The sequence below is a fragment of the Alternaria ethzedia genome, assembly GCF_023757985.1.
Source record: "Alternaria ethzedia strain BMP 0044 chromosome Unknown scaffold_8, whole genome shotgun sequence".
NCBI lineage: Eukaryota > Fungi > Ascomycota > Dothideomycetes > Pleosporales > Pleosporaceae > Alternaria > Alternaria ethzedia.
Window position 1 is genome coordinate 424,679 of NW_026056201.1, and position 14,978 is coordinate 439,656.

Consider the following 14,978-nt stretch of genomic DNA (forward strand, 5'->3'; position numbering starts at 1 on the left):
CCTACGAGATGGCACTCCATGACAAGAACAGATGGAGCTCGATCGATATGGCGTTTGCCACAAAGGGTACGTTGATCTTATCCCAAACTGATAGTACTTCTTACTGACTGCCGAGCTTAGAATTGGCCAAACGATGCACCACACGAGTTTGCAATGACATTCCAATCAAGGGGGCCGATCACTTCATCATTCAAGTGGATTTGGAAATTTCCCCGGATCGAGATCTCTCGGAGAAGCGAGACTATTCCAAAGCAAATGAGCCGGCACTACGCGCTCAACTGAAGCAGCTGCTCCAAGCTATCGCGCAAACTCCTTTGGATACCAACGCCCAGCGCGATGAGTGGCTGAATCTACTCATCAGCGCACTCAACGAGGTCGACAAGACCGTCCCGACTTACAAGTCAACCCAACGCCGTCTCAACGACATGTCACCGATGACTCAGGATGCTTTCGCTGAGGCGCAACGTCTTGCGGCAGAGCACCACGTATTTCGAACACCCGATTATCTTGAGAAAGCTCAGGATGCCGACTGCATAGCCAACGAGCTTCGGGATCTTGAGAAAGAGCTCAAGTGGCATGATCACATCAACACGTCAACCGACAACCTAGCGGGCGCTTACAAGAAGTATCACTGGGCTAAGAGCCGAGAGCGAGTACGAGACCCAACACAGATGCCGGATATCATCGATCCAAAGGACGCCAACATCGTACACACCACTGTCGAAGCCAAGAGTGACTGTCTCGCTGAAGCCTTGCTACTCGTGCCAGTTGACCAAGACACCCAACGCACAGTACCCGACCTTCCGTTCGAATGCGATCGTGACGACCTGCCGTCCTGCAACCCGCTCACGTATGACGACGTCGACCAGCTCATACGAAACATGCCCGGGAAGAAAGCGGTAGTCGAAGGCGGGGTCTCTAATTCCTTGCTGAAGATCTGTCGCTTGGAGCTTGTGCCGCATTTGCTGCGATTTTGTAAGCATAATCTTTCGTGATGACCTCACAAATAACACTACTAACTTCAACACTAGTCAATGCTTGCCTAAGACATTGTCATCATCCTCAACGGTTCAAGCATGCGACCACAGTCATCCTTCGAAAGCTCAACGGGCCGTACACGATTCCAAAGAACTGGAGGCCGATTGCGCTTTTGTGCGCCATCGGAAAACTGTTCGAGAAGGCCATCGCCAACATGCTGACCGACGTCGCTCTGAAGTACAACATGATACCACCGGAGCAGATGGCTTTCAAGGGCCGCACAACAACTGATGCTCTCCTGTACGTCGAGACGATCATACGCGCAGCTTGGGCCAATGGAAAGGTAGTCACACTCCTCAGTCTTGACATGACGAAGGCGTTCGACAGGGTGAATCGATCGCGTTTACTTGAGATCCTCGAACAGAGGGGTGTTCCCCGCTGTCTCATCGTCCTCCTCCGCTCATTCCTGTCCGATCGCACAACCACCATCAGGATGCCTGGGCAGAGCGCCGACCGCACCTACTCTGTCAACATCGGGATCCCACAAGGAAGCCCTCTTTCTCCGCTCCTGTTCCTCTTCTACACGGCGCCACTTCTTGAGGACCTTGCCAAACCGATCGAAGGAAAAGGCTCGAGACACCAAGTCGCTTTCTCTGACGACATCGCAATCATGAGGGTGCATCAGTCCCTCATTGAGACCTCAGCAGGACTCTCACGCGATTTCGAACTATGTGCAGCATGGGCCAAGGACCACAACATGGAGTTCAACCCGAAAAAGTTTGACTGCATGCATTTTTCACGAGTACTCAAAGATCACCAATCAAAGGCGTGGAGAGAGGTTCCACCCATTCCTGGCTTCGAAGCGGGCGAGGACTTCGGCGAGCAGTTGAAGCTGTTGGGAGTGATGCTTGATCCTGAGTTGAAGTGGGGACCACACATGGCTTATGTACGTATTGAAGTATCCCCTCACGGAAGGACTCACGCTGAACAACGACAGATTGAACAGAAAAAGGTCGCCCCCCTCCGGCGAACGTTTAGGCGGCTTTTCTCGTCTCAGTCTGGTCCGCCAATGCAAATTGGCGCACAACTGTACAAAGGCGTTGTCTTCACTACCATCGCATACGCCAATGCCGTCTGGTTTCACCCTGACCTACTCCTCAAGGAGCATCAAAACTACCTACGAACAACAGCCAACACCTTTTTGCGCATCATCGCAGATGCGTATTCTGGTGCAAACATCGATGCTTTGCAGAAGGAGCTACATACTACAGCCATCCTCGTGGACCTTGAGAGGTTACGGGACACGACTCTGGCCAAGACAACAACGAAGCCCGTATGGCACACTATCCGGGCCGCTCATCAACACGTCTGCGAGAAGGCGGAGAGTCACAACTCCATTTTCGACATGGGTCGCCGCAGGTTGTTCCACGATCCATTTTTTCCCCGATGGACGCAGGCGCTCGATGCTGCTGCCCGCGCCGATCAAAACGTTCTGAACCGTCGACAACAACAAGACCCCACGCGTACGATACAGTTCGATGCCAATCAACTCGTTCTGGACTCTCAACAACAAGACCCCGCACTTACGATGGAGCTTCATGCCGCCCGTGCGATACAGTTGCATGCCGACGAAGTGAATGCCGAGCTCAAGAACATGGGTATCAAGAAGGCGGACACTATCATGAGAGAACGTTGGGATGCCGCGTGTGCAGCTCACAAATCCCGACCTCCCGCAACGTTCATGGAGAAGTGGAACACCGATGTCTTTGCAGCACACAAAGGCCTTTCACGCGCAGAAGCCGTCAACCTCGTCAGGCTGAAGATCGAATGTGTGCAAGTCGCCGCTTACTTGTACATGGTTAGATCTGCCTATCACCCCGGATGCCGTTGTACAGCCCAAAGACAGACTGTCTTCCATGTTTTCTGCCAATGCCCGTTACTGCACGACGCCCGCCAGCAACTCATCGCCGAAACCGGCCACGACAACTTCTATCGCTGGCTCACCCACGATGCAGCCATAGCAGCCAAATGGGCGACGAAGAACCTCGGTATCGTTGTCGACAACTGGTTGCTGCATTACCTACGGGCCCTCGACCCAGACCCTCCAGTCTGAGTCAGGACAACCCACCCGCGTACGCCCGCTGTAAGGATTTCCCAAGCTCTCGTCTTCGACGGCGTTTGCTTTAGCTAACTTTGTGAAGTGACGCAGCCCTTGAGCCCGCCAAGGCCGCGCGGCGCCTTAGGCGCCCGCCGCCTCAGGCAGCTGCCCGTGAGTACACCCGCCAATTCGAGGCATTGAACAACTGCTAAACGATAGCAGAGCCAGCACCTTCACGATACACCTACACCTACACGCCCACCTACACCTACACGCCCACCTACACGCGCCACCTCACGCACCGCGCAATGCCCAATCGCGTCAGTCTTTCCTCTCGCTACGCTGCCTCGACGCGCCGCTCACAATTGTCACAGTCTACACTACACGCATCACATCACATTGCACGCACACACGTGAGTCTCGGCTTCCCGCGACACCCTCCAGGCTCTTTACTGACCAGTCGCAGTGACATGCCAAACACAGCTTCGCATTCGGCGTAAGTTGACCTCCACCGCGCGCGCGCTCCTCGACCCGACCAGCATACCTGACCGATACACAGTACCCTCGCGGAAATGCCGTCGCCAGCAACATCGCGATACTGTCAGTACCCTCCGCCGAACGTTTCAACCAGCTCTGACGCGTTTTCACCAGATCACCATCACCGCCTGCTACCCCGCCACACGAATGTGAGGACACCCCGCCGTTGCCTACGAGAGCTGCGCTGACGCTTCCCCAGACCCATACCGATACAAGACTCGACCGATACATCGCACCGCGCGCCTCAGTACGTCCCGCCTTCCTTTCGCCTCCCGGCCTTCACAACCTCCTCCACATCCTCCTCCACAATCCATCTTCCTTGGAGATCATTCCCGTCCCGCTGTTCGTCTCTTGGATTGCGCATGGACTAACTCAACTTCTCAGCAGGTGCTGCTCAAGCGAGAAGGAAATACTTCTCCAGATCGTCGTAAGTCAGATTCAGACCCGCCGCTCAACAAACGCTGATATCACTTCTTCAGCCACGCCTTCAGCGCCTCTATGAATTCCAGCCCAGCATCACCTATCTCCTGCTGGCCAACCTGAACAATCAACGCCTTCATCAGATCATCCTGCTGCTTCATGAACGCATTCTCAGCGCCTCTCAGCTTGCCTGTCTTGTATGTATCTCTTCGCGGTCTCTATGAGTGCATCTCAACTAACCCTTCTATCAGCCGTCAGCCTGCGCCGCGCAGCCACACACACGCATACACACACACACACCCGCCACACACCCGCCACATACCTGCTTGCTTCTTCATGTCCTTGAAGAACTGCCTGAACAGACGTATGTGTACGCCTTGTGCGAATTGGTATATTCCTACTAATGCACATCGCAGTGAGCTGTTGCTGCGACTCCAGCTTTGACGCGCTGGTCGCCTTCTTGTTGTTCTTGGCGACCTTGGCCGCCTTTCTATACGCGATTGTCTCCGCGCTTGGAGACTCGAAGTCCACCTTGTTCACGGTACGCGATGCCTCATCAATAATGACTGTGCAACACACACTTACAACTCCCAAGATCCATGTCGGGTAGCTTTCCAGATCTACACACAATCAGCTGCTACACACACACGCACATACCATGGAATACTTACCAGTTGTGACTGGTCCTAGGACAGGAGGAGGCGTCATGTAAGTCCACCTGACTGGCGATCACATGTTGTTTCATGTCGCTGACAACGCCTTCGCAGTTCGTTGATGCTTTCGAATGTTCGGGGATTTGGAGAATGTTTGATACAGTGAGTGGCGACTACATGACTGACATCTGGCGCCTTCGCTAAACTTGCGCAGGAATGCTTCTCAGATTGAAGTTCTTATGAATGCGCTGTGCGGTAAGTCGCCCCAACATCCCTCATCTGTCGATCCATCGACTAACGTCCTCAAGCTTCTTCGCTACCACTCTCTCGCAACCAGACTGCTCTCTCAGCCCTTTCTCCCTCTTCAGCCCTTTGGCTACCACGCTCCAACAATACACACATGACTCAAATCAACTCAGAGTACGTCGTCGACATGCATCGTGCGCACGAGATCGCTTCGCTAACTCCTTGAAAGATATCTACTGCGTCCTGGCTACTTGACTCACACTCGCTACACTCACGCTTTCCGTCCCGTTTGCAGCTGCTACAATCGCGCGCTCACCACCTCTTCTTAAAGAACAAAACCACTTTTCCTTACATACAATGTTCACAATCAAATAGACCCTTTTTTGTGAAACTCAACATCCATCTCATCGTGATCGGTCGCCAATCTTCCTCTTCAATCGTTAACTTTTCGGGCATTTTGCGTTGGTGAGAGTCTTCTTTGATCTGACTGAGTTCATTGGTTCGGAACCGAGAAAACCTTGGTGCATCTGCGCCCTCCGCTTTTCGCTAACGCCCTTCCATTACCATGGGACACATGGCTCCTGCGCACCCTCATATTATACATCTGGTATATATGATAGCGCGCTCATACTATTCCATACCACAAACCATTGAAAAGCACCTTCACCATGGACCAACACCAGTCGCTGTTCTTCCGACTCCCGAGAGAGCTGCGCGACAAGGTGTATCATCATTACGTGTGCGAAGAAGGCGGATACATCCATGATGCCGCTGCGGCATTGCTTCAATCGAATGACGGGGGCTATGTCAATATCAGTTTGCAATACACATGCAAGCGAGTAGCGAAAGAGATGGACGGGATGGCACTAGCAGCAAACATCGTCGAATTCCGCACGACTTTCGCACCGTCACGTGCTGTAGGTCAGCCGTCGAACGCGTCCTTGTTTGAGCAGCTTCTCAGATACCATCGAAATCGGCTGCGACACATGTTGAAGTGGGCGTATACAACCGTCTCGGTTGAAGTCATGCTTACCCTAAAGTCGCTATACCCGAACAGCCTTGCGGTACAAAGGATGATGGAGATGGTCCGAGAGGAGGGCAACATGGGTTTGCAAGACGGCTTCTTATTCACAGTGTGGTTACTAGACTACTACAACAGCGGATATATCTTGGCAGACCTTGCAACAGTAATGGCGACCCAATCCGATTTCTACTATCTCACATCGAAAGAGTACGACCTCGAATTACGAAGGGCGACGGAAAGCGACGATGACGACGATGACGACGATAGCAACAACAACGATGATGATGATGATGACAGCGATGACGACGAGGTATTCAGCAATGACAGCGGTAGCGACGGCTCTTCCTCGAATTCATCATCCTTCATCAGGCCACCTTCCTATTCGAAAGACACGCAAACAAGGATATTGCAGTGGAGGCCCCAGCTGTGGTCAATACCCAATCATGCCGAGCTCGAAGCGATATCGGAGTTTCTACCTCCATGGCCAACAGCGATTGCCGATCCAGTTCCTGAGCACGAATACGTACCGAATATGTATTTTTCTGCTGCAGCAGTCGCAATCCGCTTTCTCGAAGAGCTTGCTCCAAAACCCCGGGAGCAGCTTCGCAAGATCGTAATCCAGGAAGACCATCCAAGTGTAGCATCTTCGAAAACACACGCGCAGGGCCTGATATCGTTCTGCCAGGCGAACCCAAAAGTCCGAATAGAGCGTAGGGTCAATGTGTGGCCTACCGAGTTCGTGTACCGGAGCAACTATTTCGCCCATCATACGAAAGTGATAGTAAAGATGATTGCGACTTGGATCAATGAGGTCAAGATCTTATATCAAATGGGTATGCCTGCCGGCTGCTTCACATTAGTCCTCCACGGTCCATCCGAAGCAGCAAGCCAGCAACTCAGCGATGCCATCACCAGAGCAGCGATATGGCTAGAGGGCACTGTTGAACTTGCTCGGCGAGAGCAGCGTCAGTTCCACCCCTTTCAAGGTATAACCGAAGACTTCGTGGACGTGATCAAGGAGATGCTGCGCGGGGAGATACCAGCGAGGTTCGATGCAGAGATGGATGAGGTGTGGGACATTGAGAAGATTCTAAGCGAGCATGCGGGAGACTGGCCCAGCAAGGTCAGCGATGTCTTTCGTCTTCAGGATTTCGAGGAGCCGGAGGGGGGCTGGCACGCGGCGCGCGAAGCGTACAAGGAGAGGGAGGGTTAGGCAGACTGAGTGAACGGGTGGAGACGTTTGGCTGGGAAGGAGTCGCTGTAGCGTGGCACTACTGATGACGAGTATACTGCGCCGTCGTAGAAACTACATGCCATTATGTAGACCGAGTAATGCAGTAATGTTGTAACTTTTGCTACGCCTTTTACTGATAACTCTGGCAACCTGACAATAACCCGCCGGTTACAAGTTCCGCTATCAGATCAAACGAGCCAATGACCTGCTACATGAGTCGTACTGTGCATGCTCAACGAAATCATGCTACGCCGCCACCTTACATCCTCCGCGGCGCCCTTGATCAGTCTGACACGTACCAACTTGCGCGTTTCCTCACACAAAAACCTCCACCCTGCCCGAATGATAGTGCTTCAACATGATTCGGAGGCCTTTGCGATACCGTTCGCTTGCCTTCATGCTCTCAATGCAGACTTCCAACATCGCAGACCCTCTTCGTCGTCATGGTGACGGACCCAGCATGAACAATCAACATCAGTCTCTACTATTCCAGCTGCCACGAGAGCTGCGGGATAAAATCTATGAGTACTACACGCATCAAGAGCAAGGGTATATCTACGATCCATCGGCCCAGAAGTTTCGGCTCGCCAACGGACAGAAGATCGATGTCGCGTTGATCTACACCTGCAAAAGAGTGGCTCAAGAGATAGACGGTTTGGCGTTTGAATCGAACACGCTCCGATTCAGCGTCCTTCCGCAGATTCCTGGCACTGAGACTTCAAGCTCTGTAGCCTTTTTCTACCGCAGTCTCCTGGAAGGGCGCAACATGTGTCTCCGGATTATGTTGTCATATGCATATCCCCTTGTCACACGAGAAGCCTTGAGAGAGCTGCGATCGAGATATTCAGGTAACACGGCAGTGGAAGAGCTAGAGAAAACGATTATCAGGGAGGGTAGAGCGAGCTTGAAGGAAGGCCGCCTTTACCCTGTGTCTAGATTGGATTATCTCATCAAAGACGCTATACTTCAGGATCTCATTCAGATTATTGCGAGGCATCCAGCGTTCGAGCGCCTTGTTTTGGGAGAGTACGATCCATCCGCCAAGACGAGTGCTCCATTGGACTATGACCCGGTTACGGATGACGAGGACGAATCCGAGGACGAGGATAATGACAACGACCAGGGCAGAAGTCGCTCTCGGCCATCGGTATACACGAGAGACACCCTATACCAGATTATCGAGTGGAGGCCCACGTATTGGTGGATTCCGGAGAAAAAGGACCTTGATAAGGTCGCGAAATATGTTCCACAAGCACCAGAACTCGGGACTCGCCATAATGGTCGCGTCAAGAGATTCAAAAGATACTTCTCGGCAGCGGCAGCTGCCATTCAATTCCTTGAGCGCCTTACGCCCAAAAAGCGCGCCCAAGTGCGCAAAATTGTTATTCAGGAAGATTACGCGAGCTTAGGAATCTCCCAGAACCACACGAGCCACACGAGCTTAGCACTCTCCCAGACCCACGCACGCGGGCTTATTCCATATTTGCTCGAGAATCCTAGACTTCGGATAGAGCGACGCGTCGACATCTGGGGGACTGTGCTTATCCCTAATCGCGAACGTTCCTACGGTGTCGAGCGCTGTCTCTGGGATGTTGCAACGTGGATACACGAAGCAAGTATACCATGGATTATGGAACTGCCAACGGGTTCTTTCTCCTTGGTCTTACATGGCCCTAACGAGAGAGCCAGTGAGCTTCTCTGCAATGCCATGCGACAGGCTGCAATGTGGCAGGACGGCGCTGAAGAACTGACACGCCGGGGGACCATGCAGAGGATGACTCCTATAGCCGATGACTTCGTCGACGTTATAAAGGCGGTGGTGCGCGGCGATGTTCCGGTGCGTTTCGAGGCAGGCGTGCCCGAGCTATGGGATATAGACGAGATCTTGCGCGAGCAGTCCGACCAGTGGCCATACGCAGTTGATAGATTGAGATGCGTTACTGTTTTTCATTTCGGTATACCGCCTGATGGAGGCTGGGACTCGGTTCGCTCAGAGCAGATGGAGGAGATTGAGTGGACGGATGGAATGGTCGTTCGGGGTCTATTTGAAACGGAAGATTAGCAGGACAGAACTACAATGGGGGCAAGATTGCGATGTCGGCTGGCAGTTCGTCTATTCGCGCTGAAATGTGTGTCTTCAATGTGAAAACGTCGAAACTCTTGCATAGAGAGTTGCATGCGAAGGGCGCCGGCCATGGTCGCGGCACACACGAAAACGCGCCAAGACCTACGTTTGACATGTTTGCAGTCAGCTATGACGTCAACCCAGCCGCGTCGCTTTCAACCAGCGCGGCCGACTCGAGCTTCCAGCATGGGCAGCAAGCTGATCACAATTAAAAAGCCCAAGATCTAGGGTGGTACGCCTTGACCTAAAGCCAGATACCCGCACAAGCCAGCCACTGAAAGCGCCTGGACGCTGCTCCGGGCCGCTGCAGTGCGTGAGATTGATTGGTATGTTGGCGGCATTGTCGTGCTTCATTGAGGTTAAATCAGGGTATACGCTTGAATTGTGCCCCACATCGTCACTCGCTGTAGATTGTTCCGTTGGTGTTGATGTTGGCTGTGGCTTAATCCTGGGTCGAACAGGGACAAACGCAGGCACGGCAGGAACCTACGTCACTGCCCGCGTGCCTGCCTTCATAACGCGCCAACACGGACTCTTTGACTCCGCGCATACTCACGATACCCAGTTTCCCCCACTTCATCCTCTCTACTCTTACAATTGACCTTTGTAAAACACAGTCAGAATGGAGACCATCACCAACCTCGCAAGCAATGCTGCTGGCGCAGCCTCCAAGCTCATCTACGGCGACCAGACCAAGGCGGACGAGGCAGTCGACCAGACCAAGAACAACGAAACTGCCGGCAAGGAGCCTATCTCCGGTGAGCAGGGTCAGGGCACCGTCACTCAGCCCTACGACCAGGGCAATCTTGGTGAGTCTCCTCCAACGCGCGCATTGGACGACATATGCTGACCCCGCTTCACAGCGACCCCTCTAGCAACTGCTGATAAGGGAACTTTCCTCGACTACTCGAACAACGAGACTGCGGGCAAAGAGCCAGTTTCTGGAGAGCTCGGTAAGGGGACTGTAACAGAGCCCTTTGACCAGGGCAACGATGGTAAGTATACGACAATGACGGCTAGTAGAACAGAATACTGATGTATCGCACAGCCAAGGCCACCGAGAAGGCAGCCGAGAAGACCTCTGGCACAGATGAGTTCCTGAAGCTCGACCCTACCACCAAGGGACCCACCGAGACCATGACCGAAAAATCGACCGACCCCAAGATCTACTCGGATAGCAAGGACCCGTCCTACATTGGCATGCCAATCGTCCCCCTCAACCCCGACGCTGCTACGTCAAACACTGGCGCTACCTCCTCTACAACCGAGGCCACTGGCATCACGGACAAGGCTGGAGTAACGGATAAGCTTTGGAAGGACACCCCACTTGACGACATCAGTCGTTCAGGTGCGCCAGGTGCTGGTCCTACTGGTCCCAGCGATGTTACTCCTGCGGCTCCTAGTTCCACGGCAACCACAACTACCAGCCCTGATCCCGCCATCAAGACCACTGCTCCCGACTCTGTGACCGGTGCTTCAAGCACATACGCGGGTGGCGCTGATACCAATACTAAGACTGATGCCGAGAAGGCCTCTGCGAACCGCGACACTCCAGAGTGGACATCAACAGGCGTTCCTTCTGACAGCAGCAACTTCGAAGCGGCTGCTGCCAAACAGAACGCTGCCTCTGGTTTGTGGACACGGGAACCCGGACAAAGTCGGGGTAGTACTGACGGTGCCGCAGGTATGACTGGAGAGCACTCAGGTCGCAAGTCCGAGTCTGCCGATTTGACTACATCCCCAAGCGGCGAGGAGAAGGGTGGAAAGATGTCACACTTGAAGGAGAAGATGAAGAACAAGCTTCACATCGGCTCCAAGGACAAATAGGGGCAAGGCGGAGAGGAATGGACGATCTTAATGGATGATGGATGAGATATGATACCACGGCAATGATATGCCACCACGTACGAGGACAATACTCGTAGTGTACCTTTCGGATAGAAATCTACAGCGTTGAGCTCAAGTTTATCTTCCATTTCGTCCAATCATGTGCCTGGTTCGGCCTCGTGGCACTAACTAAAGTTAGCGTCGCGCCTGCCGTTCGCGATCTGACGTGCATGACAGCGTACAACAGCGATCTTATCACACGCCTCACTTCCAACATAATAGCATCACGTTGGCATTGCTTAGACAACGTATTGGCTTTTGAAACCGTCACAAGACCGATTTTGACGAGCCGCTTCCTCTTGCAGCCTGGACAAGATCCCAAGGTACGTGAACGGCTATCCGCGCTTGAAGGTACTGTGCCCCCCAGACTACCTTTTCTATAGTAGCCTTCTCGCCAACAAAAACACCTCTTCCAAACCTTCTCCCTATCCTCTCTCTAGTCCTATCGGGTTGCAGCCAGCATCATACACTCTGCAGCACGATCTTCGCATTGCCACTAGCGCGGCAACCACATTGTACTTTCATTGTCGGACCAACGTTGCGCTGAAACTCTATTGGCAGCCTTGCTTGTGAAGATAGCCGTGGCCACTCCAAATCGCTTCATTCTTGGTCGCGTTCATCCTTTCTCAATACAGTCGTATCACTTTTGATCGCACACCATCAATATGGGAAACATTGGCAACGAGAATGCAGTTCGTAGGGCTGACATCGCGATTGATAGAACAACGCCTGAGAGGCAGACGCGAATTTCGAAAGACCTGTCTACTTCGCCACACAATCACGGCTACATGGATGAGGCGAACATGATACGGAGGGCGGCGGGCAAGATGCCGCATGTTTGCGTTGTCGGCGCTGGTGTCGCTGGATTGAGATGTGCGGATTTGCTGCTGAAGCAGGGCGTTAAAGTTACGATACTGGAAGGGCGGAATCGGGTTGGTGGGAGGGTATGTCTAATCAGCTGCATCAGGTTGTTTGTAGGCTAACGAGCTGTCAGTTATGCCAAAGCGATGAGCTAGGTCACAGGGTTGATCTGTAAGTTCGCCACTTCCAATGTAACTTGTACGAACTTACTGTGTTGGCAGTGGCCCGAATTGGATACATGGCACCGATGACAACCCTATACTGGATTTGGCTAAAGACACCAAAACCACTACCATGAACTGGGATGGTCGTCAATCAGTCTTCGACAGCCAGGGAAACCACATGTCGGGCAAAGACGCGGCAAAGAACACCGAACGTGTGTGGACCATCATTGAGCAAGCGATGAAGCTGTCGAACGAGACTTCGGCGACGATACCAGCGGAGAAAAGCCTGTATGACTACTTCCAAGAACAGGTCGTAGAAATGTTCCCCAACAAGAATGATGAAGCAAAGAAGCAGCAGCAAACAATCCTCCAAATGGCGGAGATGTGGGGCGCCTTCGTTGGATCGCCCGTTCAGAGGCAAAGCCTAAAGTTCTTCTGGCTTGAAGAGTGTATCGATGGGGAGAATCTCTTCGTCGCATCCACTTACGACAAGGTACTGAAGAAGATTGCTGAGCCGGCACTGAGACACGCGACGATGCTGTTTGAGCATAAAGTGCAGCGGATCATATCAGGGGATAAGACCGAAGATACACGCGTCACCGTCGAAGTTGAAGGTCGGCAAAGCATGACCTTTGACGAGGTCATCATGACAGCTCCACTGGGCTGGTTAAAGCGTAATCTCGGGGCTTTCGTTCCAGAGTTACCGAAACGACTGACAGAGGCTGTTGGAAGTCTAGAGTACGGGCATCTAGACAAGGTGTACATCAGCTTCCCAAAAGCCTTCTGGAATGAGCCCATCACCAATGACTCAACTTCGCCATCCGCGTCCCGCGATCTCAGCAAACCAAACGTAACAGCAACGACGGCGTCCATCCACCAAGCCACAGACTCACCAGTCAACCCAGCGCACTACCCAGGCTTCACACACTGGACACATCCAACCTATGCATCTGAAACAAACCCCGAATCCTGGGACCAAGAAGCCGTCAACCTGGCCGCCTTACCAGAAGGCTCAGCACACCCAACCCTCCTCTTCTACACCTTTGGCCCGACCAGCCTGCACATCGCGCAACTCCTCGCCTCTAATCCCCAAACAAAGCACACCACCCTCCTAGACTCCTTCTTCGCACCCTACTACACCAAACTCCCCAACTACAATCCCAAAGACCCCTCCTGCACCCCTACAGCCATCCTAGCAACAGCCTGGGCAAATGACGAACTCGCCGGGTACGGCTCCTACTGCAATTTCCAGGTAGGGCTTGAGAAGGGTGACGAAGATGTGGAGACGTTACGAAGAGGCATGCCTGAACGCGGTGTTTGGTTGGCGGGAGAACATTGCGCGCCGTTTGTTGCATTGGGGACGGTGACGGGGGCGTATTGGAGTGGGGAGGGCGTCGCGAAACGCGTATTGCAAGCTTATGGGCTTGATGGGAATTGAGATGGCATTCGATGGGGCTGGGTCGGGGTATTGTAGCCTCATTTCTTCGACATGCCTGCGATGGACGTGCTGGACCGTTTTTGTCTTTACTCGAAGCTATCACAACTTTTCTGCACACCACATCTCAGTATCTCTCCAACGATCAGCGCAAACCAAGAGCAGACCCAAGTCTGAGTTTAAGGCGCGCTCTCTTCTTCAATAACACAAACATGCTCACTCAAAGTGCGAAGTTTTCCCCCAACCAAGAATTATGCCGGTGGGTCATCTGCCTGAGTCGTCGCAACCCAACGCATCACCAAAGATCCTGATGATTAACTTCCGCCCTCCGCGGACATTTCCATCCCCACTATTCCTCACCAGCTATTTCTCCATCCAGACAGACCTGCATATCCCCACTCTCGCATGCTCCAAATGTATGCAAGCTAAACCGCGTTGTGGTCCTCGCACCGAATCCGAACTACAGACGGGGTAGGCCGTTGGCGCGCCATGCTCCGCGTTTCAGATTTCTCAGCTAGACGTGCTGGCCCTGGCCCCATCTGCATGTCCCTCTTTGCTTTTTCGTTCGCGTGGAGGCGGAAAGGCGCGAAATACGGTTTCTAGCGGGTGATGCCGTTGGCGCGTTGGACGGGTGTCGCGGTCGCAATTGGGTGGGTTGTTGACCCGGGTGTTGGAAATGAGTTTAAGGTTCAGAGAAATTTTGGTGCTGGTGGGTTGTAGATTGGTATCGCGACACGATAGGTGAGGATCGGCGCAGTCTGGGAGAGGCGATCAACCAAACTTGATGGCGAGTTGGGCTCAAGGTTTGGGTAGGTACTTGAGTATATATTCTGGGTTTGCGCTGTCAAGTTGAGGGAGTATCATCAAGTCATTCCTTCTTATACCACTTTCCTTACTGCTGGACATATCGAGCCGTCTTTCCTTTTTTTGACGGTTTCAAACACACAAACACATACACACGCGCATACTTAGTCGCCACACACAAGATGGAACGCACATCATCTCACGGTTCATCAACCTTCGGCTCATCGGCCTTCTCATCAACATCGTCAAACAAGTCACGAATCTCGATAAGAGAACGCATGGGCAAGCCAAGCAAGGTATGTGAACTCGAAAATACGATGATGATAGGGTACTGACGTTAAGCAGTATCTGTGGCAGACATTGCTGCAGTGCAAGATCCTATGATGGTTTGGCTGGGCTGAACTATGGGAATATTGCACGTATAAAGCTGAAGTGCGAGAGGAATGCGATGGAGAAGAAAGAATGTACATAACAGCTGCTGGGCGGTCGGGCTATCAGCAGGCTGCTAGTCA

General features: G+C 52.8%; 5 protein-coding genes across 5 annotated transcripts; 4 read left to right on the forward strand and 1 right to left on the reverse strand.

The window, feature by feature from the left end:
• Window positions 1-4,080: 4,080 nt before the first annotated feature.
• Window positions 4,081-4,741, reverse strand: J4E87_004354 (uncharacterized protein; the record flags this gene model as incomplete). The annotated part of the gene is made up of 4 exons (XM_049375975.1): window positions 4,081-4,223; window positions 4,356-4,387; window positions 4,443-4,599; window positions 4,705-4,741. The coding sequence occupies 4 exons, from the start codon at window positions 4,739-4,741 to the stop codon at window positions 4,081-4,083; spliced, it is 369 nt and encodes a 122-aa protein (XP_049234184.1).
• A 1,216-nt stretch (window positions 4,742-5,957) lies between these two features.
• Window positions 5,958-7,169, forward strand: J4E87_004355 (uncharacterized protein; the record flags this gene model as incomplete). Its single annotated transcript, XM_049375976.1, has 1 exon — window positions 5,958-7,169. The coding sequence occupies one exon, from the start codon at window positions 5,958-5,960 to the stop codon at window positions 7,167-7,169; it is 1,212 nt and encodes a 403-aa protein (XP_049234185.1).
• Window positions 7,170-7,587: 418 nt separating this feature from the next.
• J4E87_004356 (uncharacterized protein) lies at window positions 7,588-9,252 on the forward strand (the record flags this gene model as incomplete). The annotated part of the gene is made up of 1 exon (XM_049375977.1): window positions 7,588-9,252. One exon carries the CDS (start codon window positions 7,588-7,590, stop codon window positions 9,250-9,252), a length of 1,665 nt encoding a protein of 554 aa, XP_049234186.1.
• A 685-nt stretch (window positions 9,253-9,937) lies between these two features.
• Window positions 9,938-11,142, forward strand: J4E87_004357 (uncharacterized protein; the record flags this gene model as incomplete). The annotated part of the gene is made up of 3 exons (XM_049375978.1): window positions 9,938-10,124; window positions 10,179-10,310; window positions 10,364-11,142. 3 exons carry the CDS (start codon window positions 9,938-9,940, stop codon window positions 11,140-11,142), a joined length of 1,098 nt encoding a protein of 365 aa, XP_049234187.1.
• Window positions 11,143-11,990: 848 nt separating this feature from the next.
• On the forward strand, window positions 11,991-13,490 carry J4E87_004358 (uncharacterized protein; the record flags this gene model as incomplete). The annotated part of the gene is made up of 4 exons (XM_049375979.1): window positions 11,991-12,146; window positions 12,197-12,234; window positions 12,285-13,454; window positions 13,484-13,490. 4 exons carry the CDS (start codon window positions 11,991-11,993, stop codon window positions 13,488-13,490), a joined length of 1,371 nt encoding a protein of 456 aa, XP_049234188.1.
• Between the last annotated feature and the right edge of the window lie 1,488 nt (window positions 13,491-14,978).